This window comes from Erythrolamprus reginae, chromosome 4 (genome assembly GCF_031021105.1).
Source record: "Erythrolamprus reginae isolate rEryReg1 chromosome 4, rEryReg1.hap1, whole genome shotgun sequence".
Taxonomy (NCBI): Eukaryota; Metazoa; Chordata; class Lepidosauria; order Squamata; family Dipsadidae; genus Erythrolamprus; species Erythrolamprus reginae.
This window is the reverse complement of record NC_091953.1, coordinates 125,383,589-125,402,471: the sequence shown is the minus strand read 5'-3', so window position 1 is coordinate 125,402,471 and position 18,883 is coordinate 125,383,589. Positions and strand designations below refer to the sequence as shown.

Genomic DNA, 18,883 nt, shown 5'->3' with positions numbered 1-18,883 from the left:
CAACGTGGCTTCTTCTTCTTCTTCTTCTTCTTCTTCTTCTTCTTCTTCTTCTTCTTCTTCTTCTTCTTCTTCTTCTTCTTCTTCTTCTTATTATTATTATTATTATTATTATTATTATTATTATTATTATATTTGTATGCCACCCCTCTCCGCAGACTCGGGGCAGCTCACAGCAGTGATAAAACAATATACAATAGCAAATCTAATATTAAAGTCTAAAATAACAATTTTACATTAAAAGCCTAAAAAACCCATTATATAAAAAGCATACACACAAACATACCATACATAAAACTACCTAGGCAAGGGGAGATGTCTCAGTTCCCCCATGCCTGACGGCAGAGGTGGGTTTTAAGAAGTTTACGGAAGGCGAGGAGGGTGGGGGCAGTCCTAATCTCTTGGGGGAGCTGGTTCCAGAGGGTCGGGGCTGCCACAGAGAAGGCTCTTCCCCTGGGTCCCGCCAGCCGACATTGTTTAGTCGACGGGACCCGGAGAAGGCCAACTCTGTGGGACCTAACCGGCCGCTGGGATTCATGCGGCATAAAATGTGATCACTTGACTCAAGTCTGACGGACCAGGTTGGATCAATGATTAAGATTACCCTCGGTGTGAAATACCCAACCCAAAGTTGGCAGAACGAAGGCAGCGGAGAGACACAAAAGAACAGCCTCACACATATCCCATCCTTTTTATTAAGGAATTGAAGGTTGCCTTCCACATCCGTAGCATTCTCCATCCAGCGTTCCAGATGGTGATAATACCATTGCTTTCCCCAATATTGCTGTAGTTGCAGAAATGGGGAGAACGGCGAACTTAAAGGTAGTTCTCGGGACAGGATTGGGTTTATTTGTCCTGTGCAGGCACATCCTTGGTCGTCTTCTGGGTGGTTGTAAGAGGTTCCACCTAAATTCTGGCATGAAAGAATTCTGAATTCTTTCAGGAGGACTCCTATAGCGAATTTCACTCAACGCAGGAGTTTGCAGGTCTTTAATTCATGGTGAAACTCCCCAAATGAAGAATAAATCTACATTTCTTTCTGGAGAATAATTCTGTAGAATAAACGTTTAGAGGTCAAGGGAAGGCCTCACCATGGTTCAAAATGTCTCAAGAACACTTGCCATCTCCTTGAATTGGCTGTGGAAATTCTGTAGGGGGAAAAACATTAATAATTTAATAATAATTTATTAGATTTGTATGCCGCCCCTCTCCGAAGACTCGGGGCGGGAAATAAAAAACAGAAATAAAGTGGTGGGGGTGGTATAAAATTTCCTTTATATTTTCTCCAACATACAGTAAAAACATAAGCTGTAAAAAAAACCCCACAGAATCAGTGCCTAAAATAATAATAAAAGATATTTCTTTGTTACATTAAACATTCAGAGAGAAAAAAATCCTAATAATGCTTTTAATATATTCTTTTTACCCTCTTCTTTGCTTCAAGGACACTCTAAAACAGTGGTTCTCAACCTGGAGGTCGGGACCCTTTTGGGGGTTGAATGACCGTTTCATAGGGGTCACCTAAAACCATGGAAAAAGACAAATTTCCCATTATGTTAGGAACTAAAGTGTCTATTCTGGCACCTTGGAACATATTTTTACCATCCGACTGACCTTTCTACCCATCAGTTTAAAGCTCTGTTGGGAGAATTGGTGCTAGACTTATGGTTGGGGGTCACCACAACATGAGGAACTGAAGTAAGGGGTCGTGGCATTAGAAAGGCTGAGAATCACTGCTGTAGTCTTCTCAATCATCCAAGGTGTCCCCCAAGGTGCTTTTTCAGGAGGAAGTTGGACTTCCTTGTTCTGCTACAAAGCATTCAACTACACAACAGGACGTGCTTTTTCCAAAAGACCAGAGACCAGGAAGGGCCGTTTACCAACCTGAAACTGAGCGATGGTCATTTCAAAGCTTTTGCACGTGACGTTCCCCAAACCATCGGCAACTTTTAGCGCCACTGTAACACAAGGCGATTTCAAGGATTTACAGGTATCGGAACTCATGGCAATTCCCAGCTTCCACTGAAAATCGATCAGCTGCAACACAAGAAATGAACATGTGAGCTACAGGCGGTCCTAACCTGTTTCCCCGAAAATAAGACACTGTCTTATATTAATTTTTGCTCCAAAAGTTGTGCTACGTCTTATTTTCAGGGGGTGCCTTATATTTCTCAAATAAGACAAATTCACAGGCAGAAAATCTGACACCCCTAAAGAAAGTGTACCGTACAGTACACTGATTACGGTACGGTACCTGTCAGTATGGCACCCACACACACAAACGACAGCACTTATATGGTACAACAATATACTCCCGCTATTGCAGCTTCCGGCCACCAGAGGAACTACAGTCTACACACTGTAGTGGAGACTGTAATGGCGGTGAGACAGCAGCAGACTGTGTCTGCTGTACTGGACGGTACAAAGCGATGGAAGGGGCCAGCAGGGGACACCACATTATTACGGTACCGCTATGAACAGCTTTGAATGGTACTGTATGTTTTTCCACCGTACCGTATGTAAACTTGACTACGCCTTATTTTCGGGAGGTGCCTTATATTAGCAAATTCTGCAAAACCTCTGACATGCCTTACTTTCAGGGTACGTCTTATTTTCTGGGAAACAGGGTAGGCGTACGACAATTGAGGCCAACGTTTCTGTTGTTAAGCGAGGCATTCGTTCAGTGAGTTTGCCAACTTTGATGACCTTTCGTGCTACAGTGCTTCACTCTAGTTAGTAACCTAGTTAAATGAAATCTGACTTCTTCGTTGGGCAGCTAGAATTTGCCTTGCACAATGCTGGAAGCAAAGGGATTTACCAACTGAAAATACAATAATTAAGAAAATTTTTGACTGTGCTGAATTAGACAAAATGACGATGGAATTAAATGAAAAGGAGGACTCATGAAACTTGGAAGAAAATATATGATTTATAGTTATATAGTCATATAACTATATTTTTTATAGTTATAGTTTTATAATTATACAGTCATATATATAGTTATATAAACTATATGAATACTATGAAATTTGGAACAAACTATACAGCTCAAAAAAAATCAAGGGAACACTTAAACAACAGAATATAACTCCAAGTAAATCAAACTTCTGTGAAATCAAAATATCCACTTAGGAAGCAACACTGATTGACAATCAATTTCATTCTGTTGTCAGCACATTCAACTTTATATAAAGTATTCAATGAGAATATTTCATTCATTCAGATGTGTTATTTGAGTGTTCTCTTTATTTTTTTGAGCAGTGTATATGATTGAAAAGATAAAGCAAAATAAACCTGTTAATAATTACTTTATTAGTGTAAATATGATTATTCTTAACAATATTAAGCTGGAACAATTATATCAATGAATATAATATACTAAATATGTTAATGGAAAAGATTACATAAGTATGGATTTATTATTGGTAAAATCAGCTGTAGCATAGCTCTAGAGCAGTGGTTCTCAACCTTTCTAATGCCATGACCCCTTAATACAGTTCCTCATGTTGTGGTGACCCCCAACCATAAGTCTAGCACCAATCCTCCCAACAGAGCTTTAAGCTGATTGGCAGGAAGGTCAGAAGGACACCCCTACTGTAAAGGCCTGATTGGTTGGATTCAGAATCCGCCCCTGAAGGAGACCCATCTGTTATGCAGCGTTTTTAATTCCCTGTCTTCCTTACCTGTCCGGCTGCTGCCACAGGTTTTGCATCCTCCAATCCCACCAGGGATTCTCTTTTCTCCTTCCACACCTGTTGGATGACCTGGGCGGATTGTTGCAATAGAAAACCGAACTTTTTACCTAATGCGGTGGAAAATTCTTCCAAGGAAAGTTTATTTTTTGCCGCTTTGCTGTAGGACAAAACCCACCAAAAAAGCCAAAACAAATCAAATTGTTAAATAATAATTTGGGTTTTTTTACAAACTGAAGCAAAAAGAGAGTTAATAAATGCTAGAAAATTTGGAGAGCTAATGTTAGAAGCTTGGTCATTTAAAAAAAAGGGAAAGAAAAAGAGATACCTGAATAATATCATTGCTAAAATTTGATGTTTATTATATAAATATAATCTGTGTAATAGAAAATAAGCATTGTTAGCGTTGTATTACAGGCACGTCACAAATTGTCCAACTTTTTTTTAATGTCTTTTGTGTTTCGCTGCTTGTGTTTTGTGTATTATAAATAAAGTTTATTTTTACTAATTTAAAAAAAAAACCTAAATAATATTTTTCAGCAATTTGTAACAATCTGCCTTCCTACCCTCCTTTGGCGGAGGGTGTGTGTATCTATTTGTGTGTGTGTGTTTATGTATGTGCCTGCCTTCCTTGAACTCCCCCAAAGGGTCCAGTGACCCAAAGTAAGGGGCAGGGACACCTGGCTAACAGAGAAGGGAGAAAGGAGACTTACCCAAAAAGGCAGGAGAGGGTCTGAAGAATTCGGCACAGGTCGGCCGGGGTTATTTCCACGCCAGCCACATGGCATCTCTATGAGAGAAAAACAACCGTGGGGCCAGTCCTTCAATAGACCACCCACCCATTCCCCAACTCCCCACTCTGTCCCTAACTTAGGGATCTCTAATCTTGGCTGCTTTAAGACTTGTGGACTTCAACTCCCCGAATTCCTCAGACTTGTGGACTTCAAGTCCCAGGATTCCTCAGACTTGTGGAGTCAAGTACTAGAATTCCTCATATTTGTGGACTTCAACTCCCACAATTCCTCAGACTAATGGACTTCCTCAGACTTGTGGACTTCAACTCCCAGAATTCATCTGACTTGTGGACTTCAACTCCCAGAATTCATCTGACTTGTGGACTTCAACTCCCAGAATTCATTTGACTTGTGGATTTCAACTCCCAGAATTCCTCAGACTTGTGGAGTCAAGTACCAGAATTCCTCATATTTGTGGACTTCAAGTACCAGAATTCCTCAGACTTATGGACTTCCTTAGACTTGTGGACTTCAACTCCCAGAATTCATTTGACTTGTGGTCTTCAAATCCCAGAATTCATCCAATTTGTGGTCTTTAATTCTCAGAATTCCTCAGATTTCTGGACTTCAACTCCCAGGATTCTCCAGACTTGAGGACTACAACTCCCAGAATTTCTCAGCCAGTACAGCTGGCTGAGGAATTCTGGAAGTTGAAGTCCACAAATCTGAAAGCGACCAATATTGGAGGAGACCCCCCTGCTCTAGCTGACCTGCTCACCTGGCACATCTGGGCGGCATCGAAAGCAACCTTCCCGGATTGCAACCGCTGCACGGCTCGCTCGCACTGCAGAAAGAAGGCATTTTAGAGACCCTTCTCCGCTTCTCCTGCAGACCCCAAGAAGGGGGGGGAAAGCAAGATGGGTGAGTGGGGGTCCCGAGACCACAAGAGCAGGAGTTAGCGATGTTGGCTCTCCTATGACATGTGGACTTCAACTCCCAGAATTCCTGCGCTAGCACGACTGGCTCAGGAATTCTGGGAGTTGAAGTCCACAAGTCATAGAAGAGCCATCTTTGCCCAAGAGGAAGCTCCAAAACTCTCCCCCGCCCAGAACCTTGGCAGGAGAAAGGGGGCAAGCAAGGGGAGGAAAAGGCACAGACCCCTCCCCTCGAGGGTCTGGAAGGAAGGGCCTCACCAGCTCCGCCAGCAGGTCCTGCGGGAGAATCCCCAGCGGGTCTGCCGGCGTGACGGGCCGCATCGCGGAAACCGAATCCAGGCGATCCGGATGGGCGGGGACGGGGCTCGCCGCTGGACCCCGCCCATAAGCCCCGCCTCTACGGACGAGCCCACGCGACCGGGGGGGGGGGGTGGGCGGGGTGACGCCGCCCTCTCCGCCTCTTCCCTCACCCCACTCCCCGCTTTGGTACGGCCGGGGCGGGGCCACACCGAAGGGAAAGAACCGGTCTGCCATGGAGGTTCATCGCTGGCTGCCGCTGGAGGCGAACCCGGAGGTGGGTGGGTGGGTGGGTGGTCTATGGAGGGGGCGCGTGGGTGGGTGAGAGGGGACGGAAGGGACGGAGGGCCGCGTGGGTGGAAAGGGGGGGACGGAGGGGGTGGGGGGGGACGGAGGGAGTGAATGGGAGCAAGGGACGGAGTGGGTGAGTGGGACGGAGGGACATGCGAGTGGGTGGGTGGGTAGAAAGAGAGAGAGGGGCGCATCGGTTGGAGGAAGGGACGGAGGGGGTGAGTGGGTAGAAAGGAGGAACCGAGAGGTGGGTGGAAAGGAGAGATTGACGGGTGGGTGGAAACGACGGGCAATTCGGTAGAAAGGAGGGGCGGAAGGGGCAAGTGGTAGAAAGGAGGGATGGAGGGGATGGGTGGAAAAGAGGGGAAAAGTGGGTAGAAAAGGAGGGGGAAGTAGGTGGAAAGGAGGCATGAGTGGGTAGAAAAGGGCAAGTGGATAGAAATGGACGGAAGATGTGGGTGGAAAGGAGGGTGTGAGTGGGTAGAAAGGAGGAACAGGTGGGTGGAAAGGAGGGGGCGATTGGGTAGAAAGGAGGGGCGGAAGGGGCAAATGGTAAGTGGTAGAAAGGAGGGATGGAGGGGATGGGTGGAAAGGAGGGGGCGATTGGGTAGAAAGGAGGGGCGGAAGGGGCAAATGGTAAGTGGTAGAAAGGAGGGATGGAGGGGATGGGTGGAAAGGAGGGGGCGATTGGGTAGAAAGGAGGGGCGGAAGGGGCAAATGGTAAGTGGTAGAAAGGAGGGATGGAGGGGATGGGTGGAAAGGAGGGGGCAAGTGGTAGAAAGGAGGGATGGAGAGGTGAGTGGAAAGGGCAGGACGGGGTGGGTGGAAAGGAGGCAAGTGGGTAGAAAGGAGGGATGGAGGGGATGGGTGGAAAGGAGGGGGCAAGTGGGTAGAAATGAGGGGTGGAAGGGTTGGGTGGAAAGGAGGGGGCAAATGGATAGAAAGGAAGGACAGAGGGTTTGGGTGAGTGGAGGGATGGAGGAGGTGGGTGGAAAGGAGGAGGCAAGTGGGTAGAAAGGGGCTGGAAGAGGGCATGAGATGGGTGTATGAGTAGGAAGAAGGGATGGAGGGAGCCTGTGGGTGAGTGAGTGGAAAAGTGGAATGGGGAGGGTGTAGGTGTTTTGGTGTGTGTGTGGATAGTCACTTGTGTCCTCTCTCTTCTCCCCTATTTCTGGCTTGCAGGTAACGAACCAGGTGAGCTGCTCCACTGTCTCTCCAGGGTCCACATCATCGCCCTCAGATCCAGGGTCTCCCGGGTGGGGGGAGCGAGGAAGAGGAGGGCGGCGTGGGCAGAGGAAGTGGAGGCGGCACTGGGCAATCGGCCCCATCTGCCCGTCCGTCTATGTGTCTCCCGACAGTTCCTCCGGCAATTGGGCATCTACCCCAGCTGGCAATTTGTGGACGTCTATGGCTCCGACCCTGAGCTGTTGGGCTTGGTGCCCCGGCCGGTCTGCGCCCTGATGCTGCTTTTCCCGGTCACCCAGAAGGTAGGTGGAACCCGGGGCTCTTTCTCCCCCCCCCCCTCCCCCCCCCCCCCCCCCACACACACACAATTCCATGGAACAGACTCCCCCTTTGAAAGAAGATCTCAATGCAGGAAGTCTTCGATTTACAGACCACAACTTGAGTCCTTAGGTCAGTGATGGCGAAGCTGTGGCATGGGTGCCACAGGTGGCACATGGAACCATATCTGCTGGCATGCGAGCCGTTGCCCTAGCTCAGTTCCAGCATGCATTCATGTGCCATCCAGCTGATTTTTGGCTCACACAGAGGCTCTGGGAGGATGTTTTTGGCTTCTTTCTTTCTTTCTTTCTTTCTTTCTTTCTCTCTCTCTCTTTCTTCCTTCCCTCCCTCCCTCCCCCCTTCCTCCCTCCCTTCTTTCTTTTCCTCCCTCCCTCCCCCCCTTCCTCCCTCCTTTCTTTCTTTCTTTCTTTCTCTTTCTTTCTTTCTTTCTTAATTAGATTTGAATGCTTTGCTTTGTATTTATTACATTTGTATGTTTTTGGCTTCCACGGAGCCTCCAGGGAGGGAGGCTGTTTTCGCCCTCCCCAGGCATTGAATTTATTGGTATGGGCTATCGCGCATGGCGCGATACCGTGTGTACATGCTCTTTCGACACCCTAGGAAAAAAAAAGGTTTGCCATCACTGCCTTAGGTTGTTCAGAGAAAAATCTGTTTTAAAGTTAGCGTTGTTCCATTTGGGGACTTTTTTTGCATGTGGTCATTAAGCAAATCGATGTGAAATGAATCTCCATTGACTTTGGGTTGTCAGACGGTCACAAAAGAGGAATCGCAAGACCATGCGACTGACATAAATGGGAGTCCGTGGCCAAGCCTCGGAATGTCAATCACATGACTATGTAGGATGTTGCAATGGTCAAAACTCTGAAAAATGGTAAATAAGTCACTTTTTTCCAGCGCCGCTGCAACTTGGAATGGTCATAAGTGAACTGTAGTACAATTGAACTGTAGCTGTACAGTAGAGTCAGAATAGAACTGGAAGGGGACCTTTTTTTAAAAAAAAAAACCCTTTTTATTACAATTTTACAAATTAAAAACAAAACAACATATACTGCTAAAAAAATAATAAAGGGAACACTTAAACAACAAAATATAACTATTAAAGTAAATCAAACTTCTGTGAAATCAAACTGTCCACTTAGGAAGCAACACTGATTGACAATCAACTTCAACTTTATATAAAGTATTCAATGAGAATATTTTATTCATCCAGATCTAGGATGTGTTATTTGAGTGTTCTCTTTATTTTTTGAGCAGTGTATATGATTGAAAAGATAAAGCAAAATAAACCTGTTAATAATTACTTTAGTAGTGTAAATATGATGATTCTTAACAATATTAAGATGGAACAATTATATCAATGAATATAATATACTAAATATGTTAGTGGAAAAGATTACATAAGTATGGATTTATGGTGGCCCAGCACATTCAACTTTGTACAAAACAAAGTATTCAATGGGGATATTTCATTCATTTAGATCTAGGATGTGTTATTTGAGTGTTCCCTTTTTTTTTTTTTGAGCAGTGTACAAAACAAACAGATGTACAAAAAAATGCAATTCCACTAATACAGCTTTCTTTCTTTGTAATTTTCTTCCCAGTTCTCCATTTTCCTAATTATAGCTATTGTTTTATACCTAAACATTTTTTATCTTTACCTATTCATTATGTATGATACTACTTATTATCCTATAATTTTATACTCTTACATACATCATATGCATTATCTTGCTACCATTAGGATTACATATGTCATATGTTTTCCTTTTTTATCACATTTCTTGTAACATTTCATTCTTATCTTAATTCAAACATGAATTTTACTTTTATTTTTGAGCCAATCATTCCGTCTATCCCAAATTTTATCACATACCTTGTTTCCTCTCTCTCTCTTAATTCTATAGTTTGCTCATTTCTCCATATTCTAGCGCCTTTTCCACACTCGTAGTATTCAATGGATTCTTGTCTTTATTTCCAATTCTGTGTGAATATAATTTTCGCTGACATTATCTTTTATATGATATAATTAATTTCCTTTTTCATATTTGCTTTCATTATACCCAAAAGAAACAGTTCTGGTCTTAATTTCAATTTTTTTGTTCTGTTATTTCCTCAATTCAATTTTGGGGACCTTAGAGCAGAGGTCCTCAACCGCCGGTCCGCGGACCGGGACCGGGCCGTTGGGGCTTTTCAGCCGGTCCGCGGCGCCAGGGCCCCCTCGGCCTTTCCGCACCACCAGCGGCGCTCCCCCCCGCCAGCCAGCCAAGCCCCGCGCCCGCCGGAACCGGCTCCTCACTCTCCCCCCGCCGCCCGCCGCGTTTGCAGGAGGTGGGGAGGGTTGGGCGGCCCGCCAAGGCCAGGAGGGACGCCGCTGCCCCCCCCCTTCCCTCTCTCCGCCCGCCCCTGCGCCTCCTTGACGCCGGGAGGAAATGCCGGCAAAGGCTTTCCTCAGCGGAGGCCGGCGAAGGTGATATTGAATGTTGGGGGAGAACGGGCGTTTGCACGCGCTCCCTATCTCCCTGCTAGCCCACTCGGAATATTCAAAATAAGAAAAACCTTTGCCGGCGAAGGCTTTTCTTATTTTGAATATTCCGAGTGGGCTAGCAGGGGGATAGGGAGCGCGTGCAAACGCCCGTTCTCTCCCGACATTCAATATCACCTTCGCCGGCCCCGCCTCTCCTGCAAACCCCCTTGCTGAGAGCCCGGGGCGAAAGTGCTCTCGCAAAGGTGAGGCGGGCAGGGCGTGCGCGCGTCATCGCTGAGAAGAACGGAGAGAGAACGAGAGTGAGTGAGAGCAACAGACAGCAAGATAGAGAGAAAGTGAGAAAGAGAGAGTGAGAAAGGGGGGAGAGAAAGAGATAGCAAGAGAGAGAACAAGAGAGAGAAAGAGCGTGAGAAAGAAAACAAGAAAGAGTGAGAGAGAGAAAGCAAAAGAGACAGAAAGAAAACAAGAGAGAGAAAGTGAGAAGAAGAGAGAGAAAGAGGGGGAGAGAGAAAGAGAGAGGGGGGAGAGAGAGAAAGAGAGGGAGAGGGAGAAAGAGAGAGGGAGAGGGGGGAGAGATAGCAAGAGAGGGAGAGAGGGAAAGGGGGAGAGAGGGGGGAGAGAAAGAGAGAGGGAGAGAGAGAGGAGATAAAGGAAGAGGAGAGAGAGAAAGGAAGAGAAAGAAAGAAAGAGGGATAGAAAGAGAGAGAGAGTGAGAGATGCTCAGTGAGCCTTTCTTTGAAGTTGCCTTTCTTTCTTTCTCTTTCTTGCTTTCTTTCTTGCTCTTTTTCTTTCTCTCTTTTACCTTCCCTTCCTCTATTTCTTCTTTTCTTTCTCCTTCCTACCTTCTTCCCTTACTCTCCCCTTTCATAAGTTTCCTTGCTTCCTTCCTCTGTTCCTGTCCCTTCCCCCTTTCTTTCTTTCTTTCTTTCTTTCTTTCCTTCCTTTCCTCCCTCCATTTCTTGCTTTCCTTTTCCTTCCTCCCTTCTTTCCTCCCTCATTCCCTTCTTTCACTCCTTCCTCTCTTACTCTCCCCTTTCACACCTTTCCTTGCTTCCTTTGCACCCTTCTTTTGTTCCTGTCCCTTCCCTCTTTCCTTCCTTCCTTCCCACCCTCCGTCCATTCATTCACCCATTCCTCTCTTGATCGCCCCTTTTACGGCGCCGCTGACAGCTAGCTCCCCCCCCCCCACCGGGCCATGGAAAACTGGTCTAGCTTAAAGCCGGTCCCTGGTGCAAAAAAGGTTGGGGACCTCTGCCTTAGAGGTCTTCTAGCTCAACCCCCTGCTCAAGTAGGAGGCCCCGAGGGCTTCTTCCTTTCGGGGGTGCTGAAGGCTCCCCTAACACCCCACCCTCCATCCATTCTGTACAGCTAGCAGCCCACTCACCCACCTCGGGATTCCCCTCCAGCTTCAGAGCGGCTGAGCATTCTGGGAGTTGTAGTCCAGCTGCGTCTAGAGAGAGAAGAAGTCCACAGTCCATTTAGTAGTACCAGATAGTCCTCAAATTACAATTATTCATTTAGTTCATTATTCATTTACAATTCAATAAAAATCAATACAATTATTAATTTAATGGCCTTTCGAAGTTACAAGGGGACTGAAAAAAAGAGATTTATGACCATTTTTCACGCTTAATGACCGTTGCAGCATCTCCACGTGACCGAAATATAGAAGCTTGCCATCCGAGTGTGAGGTGAGCAAGTCATCTCCACTAGGCCACCACAGCAAACCTTTTTTTGGTTCGCATGCACAAGTGAGTGATGGCCACGAGCGCATGTGCCCACACCTTTTACTTTCCCCCTTGCACACTCCCCCGTACTGCACACAATCTCACACCCATCCCCACGTATGCGCAGAGGCTGCACTAAAGCCTGGGAAGGTGAAAAAACAGCCCAACAGGCAAACCGGAAGTCCAGAAAAACAGACTTCCGTTTTGCCCGTTGTGCAGTTTTTGCACTTTGGGGCATCAGGAATCTTCCCTCCGGAGGGCACAACGGCCTTTCCAAGGCCATAAATCAGCTGGCTAGCGCGCACAAGCGCACTGAACCTGACATAGAGCATCATCTCGCGTGCCCTCCGATATGGCTCTACGTGCCACCTGTGGCACACGCCCCATAGGTTCGACACCACTGTTCTGGTTGATAATTTTTTTTTTTAAAAAAAAAACTTCCTTTATAATTTAATTTAATTTATTAGACTTTTAAGCTGCCCAACTCCTTGAGGACTCTGGGTGGAGTGCAGTAGTTTACGATCACAGTCACTGCACTGGAGTGTTTGCGTGGTTTCTGTGCTCGGCCACACTCAGTAGGAGGTCCAGTGTGAGGATGAAAGAGCTCACCGCGTCTGCCGGGACCCCTCCGGTTCCTGCTTTCTTCATGATTCATCAGGAAAGCAGGAACCGGAAGAGTCCCGGCAGACACGGTGAACTCTTTCATCCTTACAATGAAGCGGGCCCCGACCTCCGCGGACTTGTCACAGATAGCGGGTGGGCCAGTCACAGATAGTGGGTGGGCCGGATACGGCCCGCGGGCCGCCCCTTGCCCAGGTCTTTATTAGAGTAATTTTTTTTTCTCCTTTCTTTGGTGAGCTCTGTTTATTTTGTAAAAATTGATGTTTTGAAAAAAACAAAATGGAAAAAAAAATTCTTTCCCCCACCCCTATATCACTGCCTAGTATGAAACTTTCCGGATGAAAGAGGAAGAGACGATCAAAGCCCAGGGCCAAGAGGTCAAACCCGGCGTCTATTTCATGAAGCAGACCATTAGCAACGCCTGTGGAACCATCGGCCTCATTCACGCCATTGCGAACAACAGGGATAAAATCGACTTCGGTAAAGCTTTTTCGTTCTCCCAGGTTACTCTTCAGTGGTTGGCAATATTTTTATGACCCATGAAAAAGTATTTACAGCAGTGGTTCTCAACCTTTCTAATGCCGTGACCCCTTAATGCAGTTCCTCATGTTGTGGTGACACCCAACCATAAGTCTAGCGCCAAATCTCCCAACAGAGCTTTAAGCTGATTAGCAGGAAGGTCAGAAAGACACCCCAACTGTAAATACCTGATTGGTCAGATTGTAAAAATATCTTCCAAGACACCAGAATAGAAGCTTTAGTTCCTAACACGATGGAGCATTGTCTTTTCCAATGGTCTTAGGTGACCCCTGTGAAATGGTCATTCGACCCCCAAAGGGGTCCTGACCCCCAGGTTGAGAACCACTGATTTACAGGGTGCTGTGCATGGCTAGTTCCATTTAGTAACCATTCAAAGTTGCAATAGCCCTGGAAATAAGTGACTTGCACTTAGGACCATAACAGCACCCCCATGATCAAAAATTATGTTGCTCGGTAACTGACTCATATTTATGACAGTTGCAGCATCCCGGGACATGTGAGTGGGTCATGTTTTGCAACCTTCTGATAAGCAACGTCTATGGGTTCCTACTAATTAGACCCACAGCAAGCAAAACTCCGAAACACGTAGATTCCTCAAAGAACACCTTTATTGGGTTTATTTTATTGGCACACATCTGGTGAAAACTGACTCTGAAGGTTCCCACAATTTTCAACTAAACTTAAAGTATTTTTTATTTTTATTCTATTTTTTATATATTTACACAAACATAACAATGACAAACAAAGCAAAAAAAACCCCATAAAACATAAATTTGGGGTCTTTACATTCGCTGCTCATTCAGAATTTCATTCGGAAAATTATCCATTTTTAACCTTATTTTTTGTTCACGTCACGTCATTTTTCCATATTTGGACAGGGAGTCATTGCTCATAGTCACTCATGCCCTCATCACCCCGAGGCAACACTCTCTACATGGGGCTACCTTTGAAAAGTGTTCGGAAACTTCAGATTGTGCAGAATGCGGCCGCGAGAGCCATCGTGAGGCTTCCTAGATTCGCCCACATTTCTGGAACACTCCGCGGACTGCACTGGCTGCCGATCGGTTTCCGGTCACAATTCAAAGTGTTGCTAATGACCTTTAAAGCCCTACATGGCATTGGGCCAGAATACATCCGGAACCGCCTTCTACCGCACAAATCCCAGCTGCCGATAAGGTCCCACAGAGTTGGCTTTCTCTGGGTCCCATCAACCAAACAATGTCGTTTGGCGAGCCCCAGGGGAAGAGCCTTCTCTGTGGTGGCCCGGCCCTCTGGAATCAACTCCCTCCAGAGATTAGAACGGCCCCCACTCTCCTTGTTTTTCGAAAATTACTCAAGACCCACCTTTGTCGCCAGGCATGGGGGGAGTTAGGATATTCCTTCTCCTAGGTCATTACAAGTTATGTATGGTATGTTTGTGTGTAAGTTTGGTTTTTATAATAAGGGTTTTTAGTTGTTTTATTAAATTGGATTGTTACATGTTGTTTTTTATCATTGTTAGCCACCCCGAGTCTGCGTAGAGGGGCGGCATACAAATCCAATAAATAATGATAATAATATTTGCATATTTTCCTTTCAATTTTATTTAATTAAAAGTAAAAGTTTTCCCTCAACCCCAAATAATCAGTCATATGGTCCAGTCAAGAGACTGTCTAATTGCCTGGTGACATCACTCCTCCTTTCTCTGGCCAGGTATGAGAATGTCCTTGGTTCCCGTGAGAAAGTATTTTATTTTGGCTACAAAACCCCAGCTATCTCTAATCCCAAATCTCTACCCCTCAGCTCCAGTGTGCCAGCACTGAAGCTCCAAGATAGCTTCATTCAGATCAGCTTCAGGGTTGTCAGTTTTACTTAACAACCCTGTTATTAAATTAACAACTGCAGTGATTCACTTAAATGGGGCAAGAAATGTCATAAAACGAGCCAAAACTTCATTTGACAAATGTCTCTCTTGGCAAAAGGACTTGTTTGTGGTCATAAGTCGAGGACTACCTATGCTAACCAAAATACACGATCTTAACAATTTTAATGATGATGATGATGATACCCATTCAGTTGTGTCCAATTCTTGCCAATGCTATGGGCCAAGGTCTCTCCACATCTTCCAAACTTGCCCTACTTCTTTGAGTTATTCTATTCTATTATTTATTTTTATGCTGTAAACCACCCTGAGTCTATAGAGAAGGGAAGCCTCGAAATCGAAATAATAAATAATAAGCAATGTCGTTTGGCGGGACCCAGGAGAAGAGCCTTCTCTGTGGCGGCCCCGACCCTCTGGAACCAGCTCCCCCCCAGATATCAGAGTTCCCCCCACCCTCCTTGCCTTTCGCAAGCTCCTTAAAACCCACCTCTGTCGTCAGGCATGGGGGAATTGAAATTTCCCTTCCCCCTAGGCTTATAGAATGTATACATGGCATGCTTGTATGTATGAGTGGTTTTTTTAAATTGGGGTTTTTTTAGATTATTTTAATATTAGATTTGTTTACATTGTCTTTTTATATTGTTGTTAGCCTCCCCGAGTCTTCGGAGAGGGGCGGCATACAAATCTAATAGATAGATAGATAGATAGATAGATAGATAGATAGATAGATAGATAGATAGATAGATAGATAGATAGATAGATAGATAGATTAGATAGATTAGATAGATAGATAGATAGATAGATAGATGAGAGAAAGAAAGAAAGAAAGAAAGAAAGAAAGAAAGAAAGAAAGAAAGAAAGAAAGAAAGAAAGAAAGAAAGAAAGAAAGAAAGAAAAAGAAAGAAATAATATTCTCTTGACTGGGGTCAACTTTGAGGGTGTCCATCCACCATGTTCATTGGCCTCAGTGAGTTGCTATTGGCACATTTCAGAATTCTGTTCTGGTAGCAGCCGCCAGATTGCACAATTTGAGCGCAACTGCTCCCGTGCCGTCTTTGCTAGTCTGGCGGGTGGCGCCATCTTTTTTTCTGATTTTTTGGGGGGACCTTTTTTGGCTTCCTGTGCATGCACAGAAGCAAAATCTCACAAGGGGATGCTTGCATACACCAGATTTTGACAATTTTTTGCTAAAAATGGTGAAAATTGTGCGCAAAAGAGCATCTCTTTGCAAGATTTTGGTGCATTTTTGCTTGCTGCACATGTGTGGAATCAAAGTGATGTGAAGGGATGCGCGTATGCGACCGCCAGAACCCGCTGCTGGTTGGCCTGGTTTTCTTTTACCGCTAACTCTTCCAAACCTAATTGCTTTCTGCATCGAATTCCTCTGCACAGCATCTCCAAAATAAGTGAGACGCAGTTTTGTGATTTTCCACTTTGACAAAAAAGTAGTTTATTTATTTTTCACTACTCATGAAAATCCTTAAATAGCTGAGTATATTTTTGTACAGAAAACACTTAGGCTAACCTGTCATTTTTGCAAATGACAGCTGTGTCTCTGTTTTTCTTTTTTCCCCAAGGCAAAAACTGAAAAAAAAAATGGAGTCGTAGTATAGTAGAAACTATGAAGCAGATCGTAGAAATGTCTTCCAGTCTTTATGTTCTGTTTACCAAGCAGATGGGCTTGGAAAATTCCTAGAAACTTCTTCACTTGTCATTCAAGTGTCCTTTACGTGTCAATGAGCACCCAGCAATATGAAAACATTGTAAACCGCTTAGAGAGGGTTGTAAAGCATTATGAAATGTATTTATTTATTAGATATGAATGCCGCCCCTCTCCGTAGACTCGGGGCGGCTAACAACAATAATAAGACAATATAAACAAATCTAATATTTCAGTTTAAGTTAAATTTAAAAACCCTAATTTAAGAAACCAATCATATTTACAGACATACCAAGCATAAATTTTATAAGCCTAGGGGGAAGGGAATATCTCAATTCCCCCATGCCTGACGACAGAGGTGGGTTTTAAGGAGCTTACGAAAGGCAAGGAGGGTGGGGGCAACTCTGATCTCTGGGGGGAGCTGGTTCCAGAGGGCTGGGGCCGCCACAGAGAAAGCTCTTCCCCTGGGTCCCGCCAGACGGCATTGTTTAGTCAACGGGACCCGCAGAAGCCCAACTCTGTGGGACCTAACTGGTCGCTGGGATTCGTGCGGCAGAAGGCGGTCCCGGAGATATTGGTATATAAGTCTTAAATGCTGTTGCTATTTTACCTGAAATATAAGAAGAAGCAGTGGAATGTGTTTTGTGTCATTGTACAAGCCATTCCTTTTAATGTTACAGTATTTTTTTCTTTCTTTAAATGAATGATGTCTTATTTCAGAAAAAGATTCTTCCCTGAAAAAATTTCTGGACGAGTCGGTGCCCATGAACCCTGAGCAAAGAGCCAAATACCTAGAAACTTATGACGTGAGTGGGGATATATATTTGGAGGGCAGTCTCTCTTCTCCATTAGATTAGATTAACAGAGTTGGAAGGGACCTTGAAGGTCATCCAGTCCATCCCCTCTCCCACACAGGAGACCTACACCCTTTTCGACAAATGGCAGTCCAATCTCTTCCCGAAAGCCTCCAATGGTGAAAGTTGTTAACATTCTCAACCAGGCTTACACCCAATGATAAAAATACTGTATTTGAAACAGAATATATTTGGCAGTGGTGGTTGTTCAGACAGGCTACAAGAATGGTGGAAGGTCTTAAGCATAAAACCTATCAAGAAAGACTTAATGAACTCAATCTGTATAGTCTGGAGCAGTGATTTTCAACCTTTTTTGAGCCGCGGCACATTTTTTACATTTACGAAACCCTGGGGCACATTGAGCCGGGGGGAGGGGGGGAACTAAAAAAAGTTTGGACAAAAAAATTATCTCTCTCTTCCTCCCCTTCGCTCTATTTCTTTCTCCCTCCCTCTTTCTCTCCCTTCCTTTCTCTTCCTTTCTCTCTCTCTCCATCCCTCTTTCTCTTCCTTCCTTCCTCTTTTTTGCTCTCTTTCTCTCTCCCTCCCTACGTCCCTCTATGTCTTTCTCTCTCTCTCCTTCCCTCCCTCTCTTTCTTTCTCTTTCTTTCTTTCTCTTGCTTGCTTTCATAGAAACATAGAAACATAGAAGTCTGACGGCAGAAAAAGACCTCATGGTCCATCTAGTCTGCCCTTATACTATTTTCTGTATTTTATCTTAGGATGGATATATGTTTATCCCAGGCATGTTTAAATTCAGTTACTGTGGATTTATCTACCACGTCTGCTGGAAGTTTGTTCCAAGGATCTTTCTCTCTCTTTCTCTCTCTCTTTCTTTCTCTTGTTCTCTCTCTCTCTCGCTCTTTCTCTCTCTCTCTCTTTCTTTCTTTCTTTCTTTCTTTCTCTCTTTTGCTTTCTTTCTCTCTTGCTTTTTCTCTCTCTTGCTTTCTTTCTCTCTGAGCTTCGCGGCACACCTGACCATGTCTCGCGGCACACTAGTGTGCCACGGCACACTGGTCTGGAGGACAGAAGGAAAAGGGGGGACATGATCGAAACATTTAAATATGTTAAAGGGTTAAATAAAGTCCAGGAGGGAAGTGTTTTTAATAGGAAAGCGAACACAAGAACAAGGGGACACAATCTGAAGTTAGTTGGGGGAAAGATCAAAAGCAACATGAGAAAATATTATTTTACTGAAAGAGTAGTAGATCCTTGGAACAAACTTCCAGCAGACGTGGTAGATGTAACTGAATTTAAACATGCCTGGGATAAACATATATCCATCCTAAGATAAAATACAGAAAATAGTATAAGGGCGGACTAGATGGACCATGAGGTCTTTTTCTGCCGTCAGTCTTCTATGTTTCTAATTACACAGACCACTATTTTAAAGATATAAATATTATTCACAATGTGTACAATGTCATTAATATTGCACACTAACCATAATACAATCCATAATACATAATACACACACTTCCATATCATTTAGCATATAGCAATATTAGCACACAACAAATTCTCTTATTAGCACACAGCAAAGAACATCAATACTAACATGCATATATACACCGACAACCAACAATACAATAGCATGCAATACAAGGCAACAGGAACAACAACAATGCAATGTCTCCTTTTATATGGCTAAATGCAGCCTAGCTCATT

The 18,883-nt window shown here is 44.6% G+C and overlaps 2 protein-coding genes across 3 annotated transcripts in view; one reads left to right on the top strand and one right to left on the bottom strand.

Annotated features, from left to right (window-relative positions):
* Nucleotides 1–672: 672 nt before the first annotated feature.
* COMMD6 (COMM domain containing 6) lies at nt 673–5,754 on the bottom strand. Its single transcript, XM_070751350.1, has 6 exons — nt 5,617–5,754; nt 5,202–5,267; nt 4,403–4,479; nt 3,681–3,849; nt 1,882–2,034; nt 673–1,145 (listed from the first exon to the last, which is right to left on the bottom strand). The coding sequence occupies exons 1-6, from the start codon at nt 5,677–5,679 to the stop codon at nt 1,095–1,097; spliced, it is 579 nt and encodes a 192-aa protein (XP_070607451.1). The 5' UTR covers nt 5,680–5,754; the 3' UTR covers nt 673–1,094.
* Nucleotides 5,610–18,883, top strand: part of UCHL3 (ubiquitin C-terminal hydrolase L3) — a 37,601-nt gene continuing 24,327 nt past the window's right edge. Inside the window, exons 1-5 of one of the 2 annotated variants that reach the window (XM_070751349.1) lie at nt 5,610–5,940; nt 7,129–7,140; nt 7,305–7,433; nt 12,627–12,783; nt 17,085–17,170. In XM_070751349.1, coding sequence (XP_070607450.1) covers nt 5,707–5,940; nt 7,129–7,140; nt 7,305–7,433; nt 12,627–12,783; nt 17,085–17,170 — 618 coding nt within the window. In that variant the 5' untranslated portion in view covers nt 5,610–5,706. The remainder of the gene's footprint in view (nt 5,941–7,128; nt 7,141–7,304; nt 7,434–12,626; nt 12,784–17,084; nt 17,171–18,883) is intronic. The other variant, XM_070751348.1, reaches the window with a different exon arrangement.

Coding starts and splice junctions, on each gene's coding strand:
- COMMD6 (XM_070751350.1), bottom strand. CDS start 5,679: ATGCGGCCCGTCACGCCGGCAGACCCGCTGGGGATTCTCCCGCAGGAC. Junction 5,268..5,616: donor AGGACCTGCTGGCGGAGCTG/GTGAGGCCCTTC, acceptor TTCTTTCTGCAG/TGCGAGCGAGCCGTGCAGCG. Junction 2,035..3,680: donor CTGTGGCAGCAGCCGGACAG/GTAAGGAAGACA, acceptor CTTGTGTTGCAG/CTGATCGATTTTCAGTGGAA.